This window comes from Vidua chalybeata, chromosome 20 (assembly GCF_026979565.1).
Source record: "Vidua chalybeata isolate OUT-0048 chromosome 20, bVidCha1 merged haplotype, whole genome shotgun sequence".
NCBI lineage: Eukaryota > Metazoa > Chordata > Aves > Passeriformes > Viduidae > Vidua > Vidua chalybeata.
The window spans coordinates 6,973,683-6,987,685 of record NC_071549.1 but is presented as its reverse complement, the minus strand read 5'-3'; the positions used below and the strand labels follow the sequence as shown (position 1 = coordinate 6,987,685).

General features: G+C 63.8%; 2 protein-coding genes across 5 annotated transcripts; both read left to right on the top strand.

Moving 5' to 3' along the window:
* The first annotated feature begins 14 nt into the window (after nucleotides 1-14).
* On the top strand, nucleotides 15-4,267 carry RSKR (ribosomal protein S6 kinase related). 4 transcript variants are annotated; one of them, XM_053961494.1, is made up of 12 exons: nucleotides 15-581; nucleotides 669-878; nucleotides 1,575-1,658; nucleotides 1,740-1,808; nucleotides 1,962-2,031; nucleotides 2,656-2,763; nucleotides 2,908-2,948; nucleotides 3,047-3,074; nucleotides 3,179-3,268; nucleotides 3,342-3,430; nucleotides 3,500-3,610; nucleotides 3,701-4,267. In XM_053961494.1, the coding sequence occupies exons 1-12, from the start codon at nucleotides 357-359 to the stop codon at nucleotides 3,920-3,922; spliced, it is 1,347 nt and encodes a 448-aa protein (XP_053817469.1). In that variant the 5' UTR covers nucleotides 15-356; the 3' UTR covers nucleotides 3,923-4,267. The 4 variants fall into 4 exon arrangements, with proteins under 4 accessions (XP_053817469.1, XP_053817468.1, XP_053817466.1 ...); XM_053961493.1 differs by having other exon boundaries at nucleotides 15-878; XM_053961491.1 differs by having other exon boundaries at nucleotides 15-878; nucleotides 3,030-3,074; nucleotides 3,179-3,430.
* A 158-nt stretch (nucleotides 4,268-4,425) lies between these two features.
* Nucleotides 4,426-13,798, top strand: SPAG5 (sperm associated antigen 5). Its single transcript, XM_053961617.1, has 23 exons — nucleotides 4,426-4,747; nucleotides 4,945-5,040; nucleotides 5,263-7,661; nucleotides 7,745-7,937; nucleotides 8,497-8,583; nucleotides 8,693-8,821; nucleotides 9,106-9,228; nucleotides 9,469-9,561; nucleotides 9,691-9,825; nucleotides 9,949-10,042; nucleotides 10,126-10,219; nucleotides 10,306-10,387; nucleotides 10,808-10,941; nucleotides 11,236-11,401; nucleotides 11,553-11,730; nucleotides 11,843-11,914; nucleotides 12,040-12,163; nucleotides 12,427-12,538; nucleotides 12,740-12,820; nucleotides 12,905-13,048; nucleotides 13,198-13,272; nucleotides 13,459-13,539; nucleotides 13,621-13,798. Exons 1-23 carry the CDS (start codon nucleotides 4,724-4,726, stop codon nucleotides 13,726-13,728), a joined length of 4,824 nt encoding a protein of 1,607 aa, XP_053817592.1. The 5' UTR covers nucleotides 4,426-4,723; the 3' UTR covers nucleotides 13,729-13,798.
* The last annotated feature ends 205 nt before the right edge of the window (nucleotides 13,799-14,003 follow it).

Genomic DNA, 14,003 nt, shown 5'->3' with positions numbered 1-14,003 from the left:
TCAGCCCGGCAGTCCCCCATCCCTGGGGGCTTCACCCCTTGCCCTTCCCCAGCAGTTGCTCAGGGCTCCTGATTTGGGGCTCAGGGCACCCCTGGGCTCAGCCTGTGCACTTACCCCTCTGCAGTGCTCTCCGTGAGCCCAGGGCTGAGCCAGGGCTCAGCAAGGACTGCAGGCACCCCCACAGGGCTGCAGCACGTGGGGTGCAAAGAGGAAAGGAAAGGCTGAAGGGGGAGCCCCAGAGTGTGTAATGAGGGGGTCCCGCAGAGGGGCTGGGATCAGCCCCGGGGGTCCTGGTATGGGGGTGGGATCAGTCACGGGTGGGTGAGCAACCCCCAGGTGTGCAGCGGGGGTCCCGAATGGGGGGGGATCGGTCACGGGTGGGTGTCGCCGTGCGAGGGGCAGCCCCGCCGCCGAGCCCCGGGGCGGGGGGTGGTCGCGGCGGGCAGGGCGGGGCGGGGCGGCGGGGTTATGTAAGGCGGCGATTACCGGGGACGGGGCTCGGGGCGCGGCCGGGCGGCGCCGCGATGGGAGCGACGAGCAGCGGCCCCGGCTCGACCCCGGCTCCGGTGCGGTCCCCCCAGGTGCGTGCGGCGGCATCAGCCCCGGGGATCCCCCTGGGCATCTCCCGCCCCGGGATCCTCTCGCTGACGCTGTCCCCGGTTCCGCAGGGCCGAACCGTGGGGTCGTGGGTGCGGGCGCTGTTGAGCCGAGCAGGGTCGGTGCCGGTATCGGTACCGGTGCCGGTACCGGGGCTCGCCTTGGCCCCGCGGGGCCCCGCCGAGGAGCCGCCGCTGCCCGGGTGGCCGCTGCCGCAGCTCGTCTCGTTGTTCCTGCCGGAGTTCCCCGTCCGCCCCTCCGCCCGCCAGCAGCAGCTCAAGGTGCCGTCCCGGGGACCCCCACCCTCCGAACGGGGTCCCGCTGCATCCGAACGGAATCCCCGATCGTCCTCCCCCGGGCGCGTCCTGCCCGTGCATCCCGCCCCGGCAGTTCCGGGCGCCCTAACGGGTCCCCTCGCACCCTGCTTGTCCTACCGGGGTTCCTGCACGTCTCTACCGGGGTCCCCCAGCGCCCTGAGCATCCTCCCGCGCCTTCCGTGCATCCCGTGCCGCCATCCCGGCATCGCCGATTGCCTTACCGAGCTCCCCTCGCACGCTCTCCCGGGTCCCTGCGCATCCCACCGGCGTCCCCGGCCGTTCCGCCCGGTCCCCTTCTATCGCCGCTGCCGCCAGCTGCCCGTGTCGGGTCTCGGTGTGTTCTACCGGGGTTCCTCTGCACCCCACCGGAGCGTGGCATCCCACCGAGGTCCCGCGTGTACCCCCGGGGGTCCTGTGCATTCTGTCAAAATCCACCGCTGCCGCCTTGGGATCCCTGTGTCCCAGTCTCCCGTGTCCCTTGTGCGCCATACTGGGTCCCCATGAATCCTGCTGGGGTCTCTGCTGGATCCTCCAGGTCCCCATATGTCCCCAGCATCTGCTCTGGGTGCTCTGTGCCCCTCACCTTACTCCAGGCAAGACCCAGCCCGAGCACCCCAAATCCATCTCCATGGCGTGCTCAGCCCCTGCTCCTCCCCTCAGATCCTGGGCTTCGTGGCCAAAGGCTCCTTCGGGACCATCCTCAAAGTGCTGGACTGTGGGAGGGAGAAGGTCTGCGCCGTGAAGGTGGGTGCTGGTCCCTGGGTCCCATGGGTGCCGCCACCTGCCCTTGTCCCCCCCCTTGACAGTACCTCGCCCCCCCCCCAGGTTGTGCCCAAAGTGGAGGTGCTGCGCCGTGACACCCTCAAACAGTGCAAAGAAGAAGTCAGCATCCAGGTGAGGGGGGGCCCAGGAGGGACCCCAGCCCGTGAAGGGGTTTAGGGTGGCTGCGGGGACACCAGGAGGCCGTGGGAGCTGCGGATGGAAGGTGGCAGAAGCGGGGTCCCCAGCACCGGGGGCCGCTCACTCTCTGTGCTTTTGTGTCCCCAGAGGCAGGTCAGGCACCCGTTTGTCCACGGGCTGGGGGACAGCTGGCAGGGCCAGCGCCACCTCTTCATCAGTGAGTGACCATCTGCCCGCGGGCTCGCCCCGGCCCCCCTGCCCGCGCACGTGTCCCCGCCGCCCGCACACGTGTCCCCGCACACGCGCGCTCCCCCCGCTGCCCCGGGGGCATCCGGGCGCTTTGGCTGCCGGCTCCCACCCCGCACCCACCGCGGGCGTGCGGGTGGGGGACACGGATGGGGACAAGCTACAGCGGGGCAGGGATCAGCGTGGGGGTGAACAGAGCACCCCAGCGCTGGTGCCTGCCCGGCCCTGATGGCTGTGTCACCTCGGCCCCTGCAGTTTGTGTGTTCCCGGCGGCTGTGTGACCCCCCCTGCCCCGTACCTCATGTGGTCCCAGGTGCTTGTGTGTTCCCAGCGCCCACAGGGCTCTGGTGCTGATGTCACCCTGCTACTTGTATGTTCCCATGCCACCTTACTCATGCCCGTGTCACCTCAGTTTGTGACCTGGTGCCCATATTGCCCTGGTGCCTGTGCCACCTTGCTGCCTTTATAACCCCAGCGCTTCCACTACCTCGGTGCACGGCTGCAGTGACCCCTCTGCACCCCTGTGCCCATGCCAGTGCAGTGTCCCTCGTGCCAGCCCAGCCCGTCAGTAAGGCATTGTCACCTGTCCCTGCAGTGTGCACCTACTGCAGCACCGGGGACCTGCACGCGCTGTGGCGCGCGGCCGGCTGCTTGGCCGAGGCCACCGTCCGCCTGTTCGCTGCTGAGCTGGTGCTGGTGCTGGGTGAGTGACCCTCCGCGCTGGGGGCAGCCGCCGGTGTCCCCACCAGCGGAGACCTGCAGGCAGGGTCAGCCACCCCCAGGGGTGGCAGTGGGCACTGTGCTGGGAGGGGACACGCAGCACTGATGGCTCTTGTCTTGTCCCCAGTGTACCTCCACGACCTGGGCATCATGCACAGAGACGTCAAGGTGGGTGGCAGTGGGGCTGGGGGCTGGAGGATGGGGTGGAGGGGGGGTCTCTGAACCCCCAGCATGGAGAGGCCACCTCAGTGCCTGTCTCCTTTCAGATGGAGAACATCCTCCTGGATGAGAGAGGTAAGAGCCTGGTGGCACTGCCTTGGGGACATCCCATGCGTGGGAACACCCTGTCAATAGGGACACCCTCTCTAAGGGTTCCCATGTGGCATCTGGCCCCACAGGGCACCTCAAGCTCACGGATTTCGGCCTCTCCCGGTACCTGCAGTGGGGCGAGCGAGCCCACACAATCTGTGGCACCCTGCAGTACATGGGTAAGGGGAGCTGTGCTGGGAGGGCTGTGCTGGGGGGCGCAGACCCCCAGGTGCTCACCCAGCCTCCCCACAGCCCCAGAGGTGCTGAGTGGGGGGCCCTACAGCCATGCAGCCGACTGGTGGTCCTTGGGAGTCCTGCTCTTTGCTCTGGCCAGTGGGGAGGTAAGGACCACAGGGTGGGGGGACAGGGACACCTCAGGGAGACCCTGAATTCACTCTATGCTCCCTCAGTTCCCTGTGGCTCCAGCGGGGGACCATGTGGCCATGCTGGAACGTGTCAAACAGAGCAGCTACGAGAGCCCACCTGAGTTCAGCCCCGAGCTGGCTCGGCTGCTCGCCGAGGTAACCCTCCTGCCTGGATTTTGGGGTCCTCACTAGGCGCTGGGCTGGATGCTGAGGTTTCTCTTCTCACTGTCCTCTCTCTGCCCGCAGCTGCTGTGCCACAACCCCCTGTACCGCCTGCGCTACCTCCACCACTTTCAGGGCCACCCCTTCTTCCGCGGGGTGGCCTTCGACGCTGACCTGCTGCAGAAGGACCCGGTGGTGGTGGCAGTGGCCCCGCGACCCCCCGAGCAGCCCCCACCCGACCCTGCCACTTTCGCCGACTTTGACTACGACCTCGCCGCCCCCCCGGACCGGCCCTGGCCTGGCTGAGCCACCACGGCTGGGACCCTCGGCATCGCTCAGGGACATCCCCCCACCCCGGCAGCGGGTCGGACCCTGCTGGGCCGGGTCCCCTAAGGGGTTACCCGGATACCCCCCGATCTCATCCCCGGGTACCTCAACTCTGTACCTCTCCCCGCGGGAGCAATAAACCCGAGAGCCGCGGGCACTGCTGCGAGCGCTGCCCTGACTCGTGGTGGGGAAAGCGGGACCAGCGGAGCGGGGGCGTGGGGCTGGACGCCCTCCCTCGGGGCGGGGTTGGAGCAGGTCTGGGGGACCGTGTGGGGTGGTTTCCCGGGGGCAGGCGATGCGGGAGGAGCTGAGTCCGCCTGCCCGTCCTTCCGTCCATCCGTCCGTCCATCCGTCCGTCCGTTCCACCGGCGCTGCGCGGCGCGCCAGGGGCGTGGCCAACGGATGAAGACACGCCCACACACCCGCCCATCACCGACCGTGGCCACGCCCCAACGGTCGCCCCGCCCCGCGGGGTGACGCGCGCGCGGCGCAGCCAATCAGAGCCGCGCGTGGTTTTCAAATTGGCGGCGCGCGGGTGGCGGCGGGACCCGACCGGGAACCAGGGCCGAGACCGAGCCCAAACCCGGCGGGACCCGACCGGGAACCAGGGCCGAGACCGAGCCCAAACGCGGCGGGACCGGACCGGACCGGACCGGGAACCAGGGCCGAGACCGAGCCCAGCTCGGTGGGCCCGAAACCCAGACCGGGAGCGGGGCCGAGACTGAGAGCTACCGCAGCTGTAGTCTAGACCGGGAGCGGAACCAGGAGCATTGCCGGGCCATGCAGCGCGCCACGATCCCCGCCGTGAGTACAGGCCGGAGCTGGGGTTCGGTTTGGATGTTCCGGTGGGGCGGAGGGGAGAGCCCCGGGGAGGGTCCCCGAGGCGGTGGCGGGTGCGGCGCGGTCCGCAGCGCTCCCGGTATCTCTGTGTGCGTGTGTGCTGGTGGGGGAGCTGCCGGTGCTGCCGCCGGTGACTCCCCCCCCACCCCGGTTCCCCCCAGGCGCAGAAGCGGCCCCGGCGCACCCCACTGCTGCAGCTGCAGTCGGACGCTGACCGGACCGGCCTGACCCCCCTGCTCCGCCGGCTGCGGCTCAAGGTCCGTGTGCGGGGATAACGAACGGGACGGGGCGGGTAACGGGGAGGGAGGGCTGCGGTGTACCGGAGCTGGGAATACTGTGGGCGTAGATGGTGCTGGCGCAATGGGACAACGGGCGTTTTTCCTGCATTGGGGAAATGAGACTGGGGCAAACGGCTGCGGGGTGCAGGGGGAAAGGGCAGGGCTGCCCTGACCCTCGTTTCCCCCTAAAATGTCCTGTAGGACCATGACTGTGCCACCTCAGTGTCCTGTGCCCAGGGCCCCTGCAGCAGTGTCACCACGAGGCCTTGCACCCCAGGACCCCCACGAAGTGCTACCCTGGGCCCCCCCAGCAGCACCACCCTAGTGCCTGGCATCTTGGAGCCCTCCAGCAGCACCACTTTGGAGTCCCCCAGGACCTCCACCCGTGACCTCAGGACTCCCATCGTTAAGCCTGGTGCCTCTGAGGCCCCCAGCAATGCCACCCTTATTCCTGGTGCCTTGGAGACCTCTAGCAGCACCAGCCCAGAGGCCACTGGCAGTCCTGTCCCAGTGTCCAGCACACCAGAGCTCCCTGACAACACCATGCAAGCCCCTCTGTGCAGTCCAGTCCTGGGGCCCAGCACTCAGGAGCCCCCCAGCAGCACTGTGCCAGCCTCTGTGTGCAGCTCCATCCCTGTGCCCAGCACTCAGGAGCCCCCCAGCAGCACTGTGCCAGCCTCTGTGTGCAGCTCCATCCCTGTGCCCAGCACTCAGGAGCCCCCCAGCAGCACTGTGCCAGCCTCTGTGTGCAGCTCCATCCCTGTGCCCAGCACTCAGGAGCCCCCCAGCAGCACTGTGCCAGCCTCTGTGTGCAGCTCCATCCCGGTGCCCAGCAACTCAGAGCCCCCTAGCAGCATCGTGCCAGCCTCTGTGTGCAGCTCCATCCCGGTGCCCAGCATCTCAGAGCCCCCTAGCAGCACCATCCCAGCCCCTCTGTGCAGTCCAGTCCTGGGGCCCAGCACCCCAGAGCCCTCCAGCAGCATCGTGCCAGCCCCTCTGTGCAGTCCAGTCCTGGGGCCCAGCACCCCAGAGCCCTCCAGCAGCATCGTGCCAGCCCCTCTGTGCAGTCCAGTCCTGGGGCCCAGCACCCCAGAGCCCTCCAGCAGCATCGTGCCAGCCTCTGTGTGCAGCTCCATCCCGGTGTCCAGCACCCCAGAGCCTTCCAGCAGCATCATTCCAGTCTCCCTGTGCAGCTCCATCCCAGTGTCCAGCACCCCAAAGCCCTCCAACAACACTGTGCCAGTTTCCCTGTGCAGCTCCATCCCTGTGCCCAGCACCCCAGAGCCCTCCAGCAGCACCATTCCAGATCCCCTGTGCAGCTCTATCCTAGGATGCAGCAGTCCAGAGTGCCCTGGCAGCACTGTGCCAGTTTCCTTGTGCAGCTCCATCCCTGTGGCCAGCATCTTGGAGTCCCCTGGCAGCCCCATGTGCAGCCTTGTCCTGGGGCCCTGCACTCTGGAATCCCCTGGCAGCACCACTCCAGGGCTCCCCAACATTATTAGCTCAGTGTCTTGCAACCCAAACTCTCCAGGCACCGCTGTTCTACACCCCTGCAGCTCTGGGTCCCCTGGCAATGCCAGCACAGCCTCCTGCACCCCAGGGCCCCCTGGCACCAGCTCCACTCTGCAGAAGACTCCTTTCCATAGGTGGCGAGCAGCACCTCCAGACTTTTCCTGCAGCTCTGACCCCCCATCTGCAAAAGGGAGTGCTTATCATCTGCATTGCCAAGGCACCCCTGAGGGAGCCGAGTTCCCTGCCCCTGTCCCCCCAGAACAGAGCCCACCTGGCCTCCCTCCCATCGACGCAAGTGGGTTGGAGCCTGCTGAGTCAGAAGCCACTGTCACCCCTGTCACCTTGCCTGAATCGACCCTGGGTGCTGTGTCCTGGACGTTACCACTGGTGTGGCTGGAGAAGACCCTCAACTCCTCGTTCCTGGTGGAATCCCTGCGGCACAGCCTGCCCCTCCGCAAGCCACAGCAGGATGCCAGCAGCAGTGTCACGCCTGTGCACACTGCGGTCTCCAGCACCAGCACGACCCCTATGCCAAATGTGGTCGCTGGCACCAGCACGACCCCTGTGTCCACTGAGGTCACTGGCACCAGCACGACCCCTGTGTCCACTGAGGTCACTGGCACCAGCACGACCCCTGTGCCCACTGCAGTCACAGGCACCAGCACAACCCCAGTGCCCACTGTGGTCACTGGCATCAGCACGACCCCTGTGTCCACTGCGGTCACTGGCACCAGCATGACCCCAGTGCACACCATGGTCACTGGCACCAGCGTGACCCCAGTGCCCACTGTGGTTGCTGCCACCAGCACAACCCCTGTGTCCACTGTGGTCACTGGCACCAGCGTGACCCCAGTGCCCACTGCGGTTGCTGGCACCAACACAACACCAGTGCCCACCAGAGCCATTGGAACCAGCATAACGCCAGTGCCCACTATGGCCACGGGCACCAGCATGACCCCAGTGCTCTCCATGGCAACCAGCACCTTCATGACACCTCAGGACATGCGGGAGAGGAGCATGAACACATCCAGCGGAAGCTTCCCCTGTGCCAAGGACAGCGCTGCGGAAACAGACTCCCTGCTCTGGCAGTAAGTATGAGGACGTGCCCCCCTGGATGGGGCTGTGGCACCTGAGGGCTATCCTTGCCCTAAGCCCCTCTCTTTGTCCCCAGCTGTCCCCGGGAGCAGCTGAAGACCCTGCCACGGGCAGAGCTGGAGGGGAGGCTGGAGAGCACCCTCATCATCATGGAAGCCCTCTCGCTGCAGATACGTGACTGGCAGAACAGCCAGCGGCTGTGGCCTGGCGTGGGGCTGGCCAAGCAGAGGGACGCGTTCACACAGACTGACACCACCCACCCTGAAGGGGTAAGAGTCCTCTCTGAGGCGATGCCACCCTGTCCCCTGCAGCCTCCGTGTTGTGACAGTGTCCTTGTGTCGCTGGCAAGACAGTGACCCCGTCTGGGTTGGTGGAGTGGAAGTAAAGCGCGGCTGCTGCATCACGGCATCACGGCATCACGTGCCTGGTGCTGCATTATCGTGCCCAGATCAACCTGCTGAGTCTGCTGGATTTGAACCCTCGTGGGGGGAAGCATCCCTGGTGCACGTGGCGGAAGGAGGGGAGGTGTCATGGCTGGCCAGCTCTTGCTGGCCCCAGGGTGGAGCGGGGTGGGTGTGAAGCACCCTCTGCTCTGTGGATGTCCTTGGGAGGAGGAGCTCTACTGGCAGCTCCACCTCGAGCTGCGGAGGCAAGCAGAGGCTGTGCAATGGCAGTGGGGAGATAAGTGGGATCTGCAGCTGGAGCTGGATGCCTGGTGGCTGTCACTGGCCATGAGTGTGCCAGATCTCAGCCTTGCAGGGCACACGCATGTGCCCGGTGCTGCCTGTGCCAGCTGCCATAACACCAGTGTCCTTGTCCCTTCCCCAGAGCATCTGGAGCAGCCCCCTGTTCCAGGGTCTTGCGGGTGCTGCTTTTCAGAGCTTGCAGGATGAGCAGGGAGTTCTCGTGCAGAAGGTGAGGTCCTGCACATCACTCTGCTTCCCCTTTCTCCTGGGTTCTGGGAGATCTGTTGGCACACACAGCAGATGTACCTGGTGCCTCACAGTGCTGTCACCTCCCACAGCGGGAGCAGGAAAGGACCCTGGTGTCCCAGTCCCAGGCTGTGCTTGAGACTGCTCCCAGCAAGGTGCAGAGCTGCCTGGAAAAGCGGGATGCCATCAGGCAGCGAGTGGATGAAGCCCTACGAGCCGAGGTAAGGGGGCAGTTGTGGGATCGAGGCAGTCTCAGTGTTCTCATGCCTTTGGTGGGGCATCCTACATCTCTACCCATTTCTGGGGATGAGACTCTCCCTGGCATCCCCGGGGAAGAAAATCCCAATGTGGAAGGCAAGGAGTGCTGTGTGATGGAGCTCTCTGGATGTATTTTTGGTGCGGGCTGTGCTCCCGTGGGAGCAGGAGTCCTAGGTTGGTGCAGGGATGGCTCCTGGGAGTTCCCCTTGTGCTCCCTAGCGTGGCTGGAGCAGCATCCTTTCCTCAGCAGGGATATCTCTTCCTGGAGGCTTTCTGTGCCCATGCCAGCGCCCAGATCAGTGCCCGTGACCAGAGCCTGGCCTCCCAGCAAGAGCTGAGCACGCTGCTGGCCCATGCCATGAGCCTGCAGGTACTGAGTGTGGTGCTATCCCCAGCTACCCCACACTGGATCAGGGGCTGGAAGAGCATTTCCACATCCTGAGCTTGGGTGGTGCTCTGCGATGGGCTTGGGTGCACCAGAGGTTTTCTGGCGCTGCTGCTGGGAAACTGCTGCAGATTTGGCTTCAGGGCTGGTACTTGCCTCCCTTCATGGCCATTAAATGTGGCTTTGCTACCACAAAATTGCTGACTCATTCCTCCTACCCTACAGGCATCCCTGTCTGCTGAGACGCAGTCTTTTCGGGAATTCTTAGATGTCACCTTTGAAAATCTGCAGAAGGAAAGGAAGGCCATGGATGAGGAGGTGAGGGGTGTCCCGAGGGGGCTCAGCCCCTTGCTGCCCTGCCAGTGCCCTGGGTGCCATGACCTGTCCCTGGTCATACAGCAGGGCAGTGCCATGCTGAGCTCTGCTTGCTGCTGTCTCCCTTCCCAGCGGGAGCAGACAAGTGCCCTGGCGTCCCAGTCCCATGCCCTGTTGAAGCGTGTGCACGACAAGCTGCAGAGCTGCCTGGAGGAGCTGGCTGCCACAAAGAAACAAGCAGAGGAAGCTCTTCAAGCCAAGGAGGAGGTACAGGGGTGCATCCTCTCGGTGCTATGAGGTGTCTGAGGTGCAGGGTGATTTGGGGCACCCCTTGGTGTGAGAATACCCCATGAGGAAGAGCACCCCAGAGCAAGTACTGTGTCTCCACAGGCATCCTGCCAGCTGGAGCAGACCTTGGTGACCCTGAAGGACACACAGGCTCAGCTGGAGCAGCTGACAATGGACAACTCACTCCTGGACAAAGGTAGGAGTGGGAGATGTGGGGGCTGGAGCTGCCCCATCCCCACTGCCTCTGTCCCCCTTTGCTAACAACTCTGTCCCTCACAGAGCTGATCTCCATGGGGATAAATCTGACTAGCATGGAGCAGGAGCGGGATGCACTGCAGCAGGAGAATGAGAAGCAGTGGGAGGAGATGGCCCAGTGGGTTTGAGCCCTGATGTCCTGAGCCCCATCCCACCTCTGGCCCCCAAAACACAGCACCCCCTGATCCCATCCCATCCCCTCAGGCTGGCGCAGGAGAGGAACTCCCTGAAGCAGCAGTGCAAGGAGCTGTGCCAGGATCTGCAGGAGGCCAACGAGTGGAGGGAGGTAGGAGCTGCCTGACCTTGCCCGTGCGTCACGTGCTGCTGGCCCCCGTCATGGCCTCTCTGGGAAGGCTGGCAGATGGCCAGGAGCAGGATTAGCCCTCCTACGGAGGGGGATGAGCTCGTGAGGGCGGTTGACATCCCGCACGTAGCGCAGCTTTTCATCCTGCCCGGCAGGGATTCCCAGGGAGGGGGCTGGGCAGCTCCTGGAGATAAATTTCCCCTGCAGGGAAATACAGCTGTCCCCCAGCCTGTCCTATGTCTCCAGTAAACTGGTTTGTAGGGTTTGGGCTGCTGGGATAAAGCTGCCCCTGATTAGAAACAGCACCCTGAGGCATGGGAGGGTCTGTGCTGGGGGGTCCCAATGAGCCCCCTCGGGTCTCTCCTTGGCTGCTTGTGACTGTGTCCCCCCACCCCCTTACAGTTCCTGGATCAGGAGAACCAAGTGTGCCGCACACAGGTGGTGGAGGTGGAGGCCAGACTGAACTCCACGCTGGCCAAGCTGCAGGAGCGTGTCCTGCAGCATGAGGAGCTGATGGAGTCCCACCAACATTTGCGGTACTGCCCCACTCACCAGCTCCACTTAAACCCCTCTATTTTTTGGGAAATCAAGCTCTTCCTGGGGTGTCAGAGGGGACATTTTGACCATGGCCACTGCTGCTCCAGCCAAGCGTGGTGGTCCAGGTGGGGAGGAGAGGCTGTGGGGAAGGCCAGCAGATTCCATCTTGAGGGAAGCTGCCTAAATCTGTGGGATTTGCACCATTGCTGGTTCATGGTGAGAGGCAGGCGTGTCCCCATCCCACATCGAGGAAGGGAAATGCTGCTCCTGCTGAGGCTGATGCCATCCCACAGGGAAGAGCAGGCTGCCCTCAGCAAGGAGCTGGACAGCACCAAGGCTGAGCTCCTCAGCTTGCAGACAAAGAGGGACAAAGTTTCTTGGTGCTCCATGGACATTATGGAGAGCAAGATGTGGTTGCAGGAGCTTGCTGACTGCCTCAAGGCTGCTCTGGAAGAGCAGGTAGGAGCCCTGTGCTTGGGGGCAAGGACGACAGGATGGCCCGGGGCGGGTCACACATTTGTGGCTCTCCATGGCATGGCTTTGAGATCCTGTGCTTGCTGGGACAGTCACAAGCTGCACTCTGGTGCTGTACTCTCCTTCCCCTCTGAAGGATGATGATGATGATGCTCCATCGAGAAGCAAAGCCTGGACCCCAGGCCCCCGGACCCTGGGCTGGCAGACCCCACGCCGTGCCTGGACCCCAGCCTTCCACACCCCGGTGTGCCGCATCCCGCACCGTGCTGGCAGCTCCTTCGTGGGCAGCGTCCTGAAAGCTGTGGCAGGGAAAGGTGAGCTGGCACCCCCTCTCTGGGTTTTGGGGAGTCCCAGGATGGGGATTGCTCCCTCCTGTGCTGGGGGATGTGCAGGGCTGGGCACAGCTGCTGTCCTTTCCTCTCACAGATGCCAATGAAACCACCAGAAGTGGGAGTACAATTGCCAAGGACAAACATGCATCTGTGCCAAAGCCAATAGGTATTGGGGCTGGGACCCTGCTCTGAAGCTGCAGGGCTGTTTGTGCAGAGGGATGAGGCTTCTTTTGTGTGCCCTGAGGCTGATGTTCCCTCTGTGTTGCTCATGTGGCTCTTTCCTGCCTGCAGATCCCGAGGACGCTCTGCTGGAGAGTGTGAAGGAGCTGAGAGCTGTGGTCTCCAACCTTGCCATGCTGAGCTCCCGCATCCAGGAACTGGAGCAGAGCAAGTTCAGGGCACTGCAGATGGAGATGTGAGTTCAGAGCGGGCTCATGTCAAGGGCAGGGGCATCATTGCTCATGTCAAGGGCATGGCCTTTCCTGCAGGCAGCCTGCCTGGGTCTGCCCTGGATTAGACCTCCCCTGTCATGGCTAGATGGGCTTTTTCCAGCTGGCTGGGCTGGACCAGATGTCTTCTCTCACCGTGGGCCCAGGGGCATGCCCAGGAGGGGGCTTGGTACCTGGTACTGTGCTTGGCTGTGGTCCCGACCCACTCACCACCCCTGTCCTCTCCCAGCTCTGACCTGCAGCGCTGCCTGGAGACAATGACAGCTGAGAGCCAGGAGAAGGTGGATGCCCAAGCTGCCACCATTGCCAAGCTGAACAAGGCACTGAGGACCAAGGTTGAGGTAAGCCAGAAGTGGGCCAGCGCTCACCCCAAGGCAGAGCCAAACTGGGACGGGCACTGATCTAGGACATGAAGAAATCTGGTGATGCCCCATGGGTACTCCTGGCTTGTCTGACCTCTTCCAACATGAGAAAACCCGCTCTGGGTGCTGAGGGTGACCAGGGCTAGGCACTGCCTGACCCCACTTCTTCCTCCCTGTCAGAATGAGAAGGAGCTGCAGGACGTGGTGAAACAGCAGGAAGAGAAGATGATGCAACTCATCGACAAGAGTGGGGAAGTCACGGTGTGTGATGGGGGCATGGGTGGGCAGCACCTCGGGAGGCTGTCGGGCACAGGACCCCTCCCAGCATCCCTTTTTCCCCTGCAGAGGCTGAAGACAGAAGTCTCTGAGCTGCACCGCTTGCTCCAGCGCGCAGAGACAGAGGCCAAGGTGCTGTGGGAGGAGGTGAGGGGCAAGGAGCACCAGGTGGACACTGCCAAACTCCAGGAGCGGGTCATGCTGCGGCGGGAGGTGAGGCTGGGGAGCTGCAGGGCTTGAGGGCTCCTCATGTCACCCCACCATGGACAAGGAGACCTCTTCAGACCTTGCTCCTCACACCCTGTCCCCCACTTCAGAGCTTTCCCCCACAGGGATCTCAGCAGGGCTTGCTCCTTTTGCAGGTGGATAAACTGCGGCTGCTGTTCGTGGAAAAAGACGCTGAGAACAAGCGGCTCACCAACAAGTACCTGGAGCAGGTATGGGGAGCCTCAAGGGGCTGCCCTGGCTCCAGTCAAAGAATCAGAATGGTTTGGGTTGGAAGGGACCACAAAGGTCACCTAGTTCCAACCCTCCTGACATGGGCAGGGGTCCCCTCTCCCTTCTGGGCTGCTCCCTGCCCAAGTTTGGAGCAGAGTCCTGACGGGCATCTCCCACCACCACAGGTCCGAGGGCTGGAGATGGAGCTCCATCATACTCAGAAAATGGTGAGGACTCACGAGGAGATGCAGGAGAAGATAAAAGAGGTGAGATTTACAGTTTATTTCTCACCCTTGCTGTGACTAGGAGGTCACCAACTCAAACACTACTGCTGCTGCTGTCCCCAGGTCCTGTCTGCTGTCCCTGAGGTGGCTCTGTGTTGCCAGGAGCTCCAGAGCCTGATGCACTGCCTGGGCCTGAAGCCAGCCAGCAAGGAAGTTGCTGAGCTGCTGTAGCCTGTAGCCTGAAACCTTTCCTGTTGTTAATGTTGTAATTATTTATTCAATAAAGTTGTGTTGGCTTATACCCTGCCTGCTGTGTGCATTCAGGAAGCTCCTGATGCTATGGGTGGGGACAACTTGTCCAGCCTGTGCTGGTTGCTCCTGTTCCGTCACGGGCCCGTGGGCACAGCTCCCTGCCACCCCAGGGCCTCTCCTTGGCAGGGGACACGTCCCCCCCTCTCTGACACTGCTTGCTCTCAATAAGGGACTGCATTCCCCAGGCTCCCACC

What these genes read in the sequence shown, in the direction of transcription:
- RSKR (XM_053961491.1), top strand. Translation starts at nt 357, where the DNA reads ATGGGGGGGGATCGGTCACGGGTGGGTGTCGCCGTGCGAGGGGCAGCC. An exon ending in AGAAGGTCTGCGCCGTGAAG is followed by an intron (nt 1,659 to 1,739) that starts GTGGGTGCTGGT and finishes CCCCCCCCCCAG; the next exon opens with GTTGTGCCCAAAGTGGAGGT. An exon ending in CCAGCGCCACCTCTTCATCA is followed by an intron (nt 2,032 to 2,655) that starts GTGAGTGACCAT and finishes CTGTCCCTGCAG; the next exon opens with TGTGCACCTACTGCAGCACC.
- SPAG5 (XM_053961617.1), top strand. Translation starts at nt 4,724, where the DNA reads ATGCAGCGCGCCACGATCCCCGCC. An exon ending in AGGCCAACGAGTGGAGGGAG is followed by an intron (nt 10,388 to 10,807) that starts GTAGGAGCTGCC and finishes ACCCCCTTACAG; the next exon opens with TTCCTGGATCAGGAGAACCA. An exon ending in GAAAGCTGTGGCAGGGAAAG is followed by an intron (nt 11,731 to 11,842) that starts GTGAGCTGGCAC and finishes TTCCTCTCACAG; the next exon opens with ATGCCAATGAAACCACCAGA.